The 1641-nt window shown below is 40.2% G+C and overlaps 1 protein-coding gene across 1 annotated transcript in view; it reads left to right on the forward strand.

Annotated features, from left to right (window-relative positions):
* SLC25A51 (solute carrier family 25, member 51) overlaps positions 1–1416 on the forward strand; it is a 15534-nt gene extending 14118 nt beyond the window's left edge. Inside the window, exon 3 of the mRNA XM_012655793.1 lies at positions 430–1416. Coding sequence (XP_012511247.1) covers positions 474–1367 — 894 coding nt within the window. The 5' untranslated portion in view covers positions 430–473 and the 3' untranslated portion in view covers positions 1368–1416. The remainder of the gene's footprint in view (positions 1–429) is intronic.
* The last annotated feature ends 225 nt before the right edge of the window (positions 1417–1641 follow it).

Consider the following 1641-nt stretch of genomic DNA (forward strand, 5'->3'; position numbering starts at 1 on the left):
TAAGGTAGTGATAAACCCATTATGTGTTAATTTAACACATTTTTATGAAAAATAATTATTCCTCCCACAACTTTTTTTTTTTAATGAGAAGAATGTATTACAGTTTTCCAAGCCTCTTTCGTGTCTGACTTAAAAGATAGGTGAGGTCTCATATCTCCTCCTGCATTCAGTCTGTTGTGATAAGTTGTTTTGGTTAAGGTATATGGCAACAATCCAGCCTCATGTAGATATCTAGTTGGAAAAGGCAGGACCTCCTAGCCTCCCAAAAGGATCTGAGGGATCTACAGGAGTCCTCTGAAAATGCTAAGACCACTGATCTAGTCTAAAAAGGAAAGAGTAGTACTCTCCAGAAATTAGAGAAGGGATTAGGGGAAATTCCATGTGTTTAGCTCTCTGTAAAAAAGATTTAACCATATTTATTATTTGTAGGTTAAAAAAAAATTCTTCATGAAGAATAAAAAATCTTAAGCAACATGATGGATTCAGAAGCTCATGAAAAGAGGCCACCAATTCTAAAATCTTCAAAACAAGATGTATCACCTCACATTACCAATGTTGGTGAAATGAAGCATTACTTGTGTGGCTGCTGTGCAGCTTTCAACAATGTAGCGATCACATTTCCTATTCAGAAGGTCCTTTTTCGGCAACAGCTATATGGCATCAAAACCCGGGATGCAGTACTTCAGTTGAGGAGGGATGGATTTCGAAACTTGTATCGCGGAATCCTTCCCCCGTTAATGCAGAAAACAACTACACTGGCACTTATGTTTGGTCTGTATGAGGATTTATCCTGCCTTCTCCGCAAGCATGTCAGTGCTCCAGAGTTTGCAACCCGCAGCGTGGCGGCAGTACTGGCAGGGACAACAGAAGCCATCTTCACTCCGTTAGAAAGAGTTCAGACGTTGCTTCAAGACCACAAGCATCATGACAAATTTACAAACACTTATCAGGCTTTCAAGGCACTGAAATGCCACGGAATTGGAGAGTATTATCGAGGCTTGGTGCCCATTCTTTTCCGCAATGGACTCAGCAATGTCTTTTTTTTTGGCCTTCGAGGTCCCATTAAGGAGCATCTGCCTACTGCAACGACTCACAGTGCTCATTTGGTCAACGATTTTATCTGTGGAGGTCTTTTGGGTGCCATGTTGGGATTCTTGTTTTTTCCAATTAATGTTGTAAAAACTCGCATACAGTCTCAGATTGGTGGGGAATTTCAGTCTTTCTCCAAGGTCTTCAAAAAAATCTGGCTAGAACGGGACAGGAAACTGACAAATCTTTTCAGGGGCGCCCATCTGAATTACCATCGGTCTCTCATCTCTTGGGGCATAATCAATGCAACTTACGAGTTCTTGTTAAAGGTTATATGAAAAAAATCATCAGTTAAGTGCCATTTGTCAACTGAATGCCTAAGAAGAATGCAGTTTGGCCTCTTTCCTTAAGACACCTACAAGTTGGTGTCTTAAGTCCAGACCACAGTGAGTTATGGGCAAAGCTGTTTTCCTTAAGCATCAACAAAAACAGAATAAAAGGTTTCAATAGGAAAGTTTAAGGTTTTTTTGTTTTGCTTTTTTAAAATCATTATCTAAGAACTGTAGGCCAGTTACCTGCTAAATAGCTGCCCATCTGATGGCCTTTGACAGG

The sequence above is a fragment of the Propithecus coquereli genome, unplaced genomic scaffold (assembly GCF_000956105.1).
Source record: "Propithecus coquereli isolate 6110/MARCELLA unplaced genomic scaffold, Pcoq_1.0 Scaffold114, whole genome shotgun sequence".
Lineage (NCBI taxonomy): Eukaryota > Metazoa > Chordata > Mammalia > Primates > Indriidae > Propithecus > Propithecus coquereli.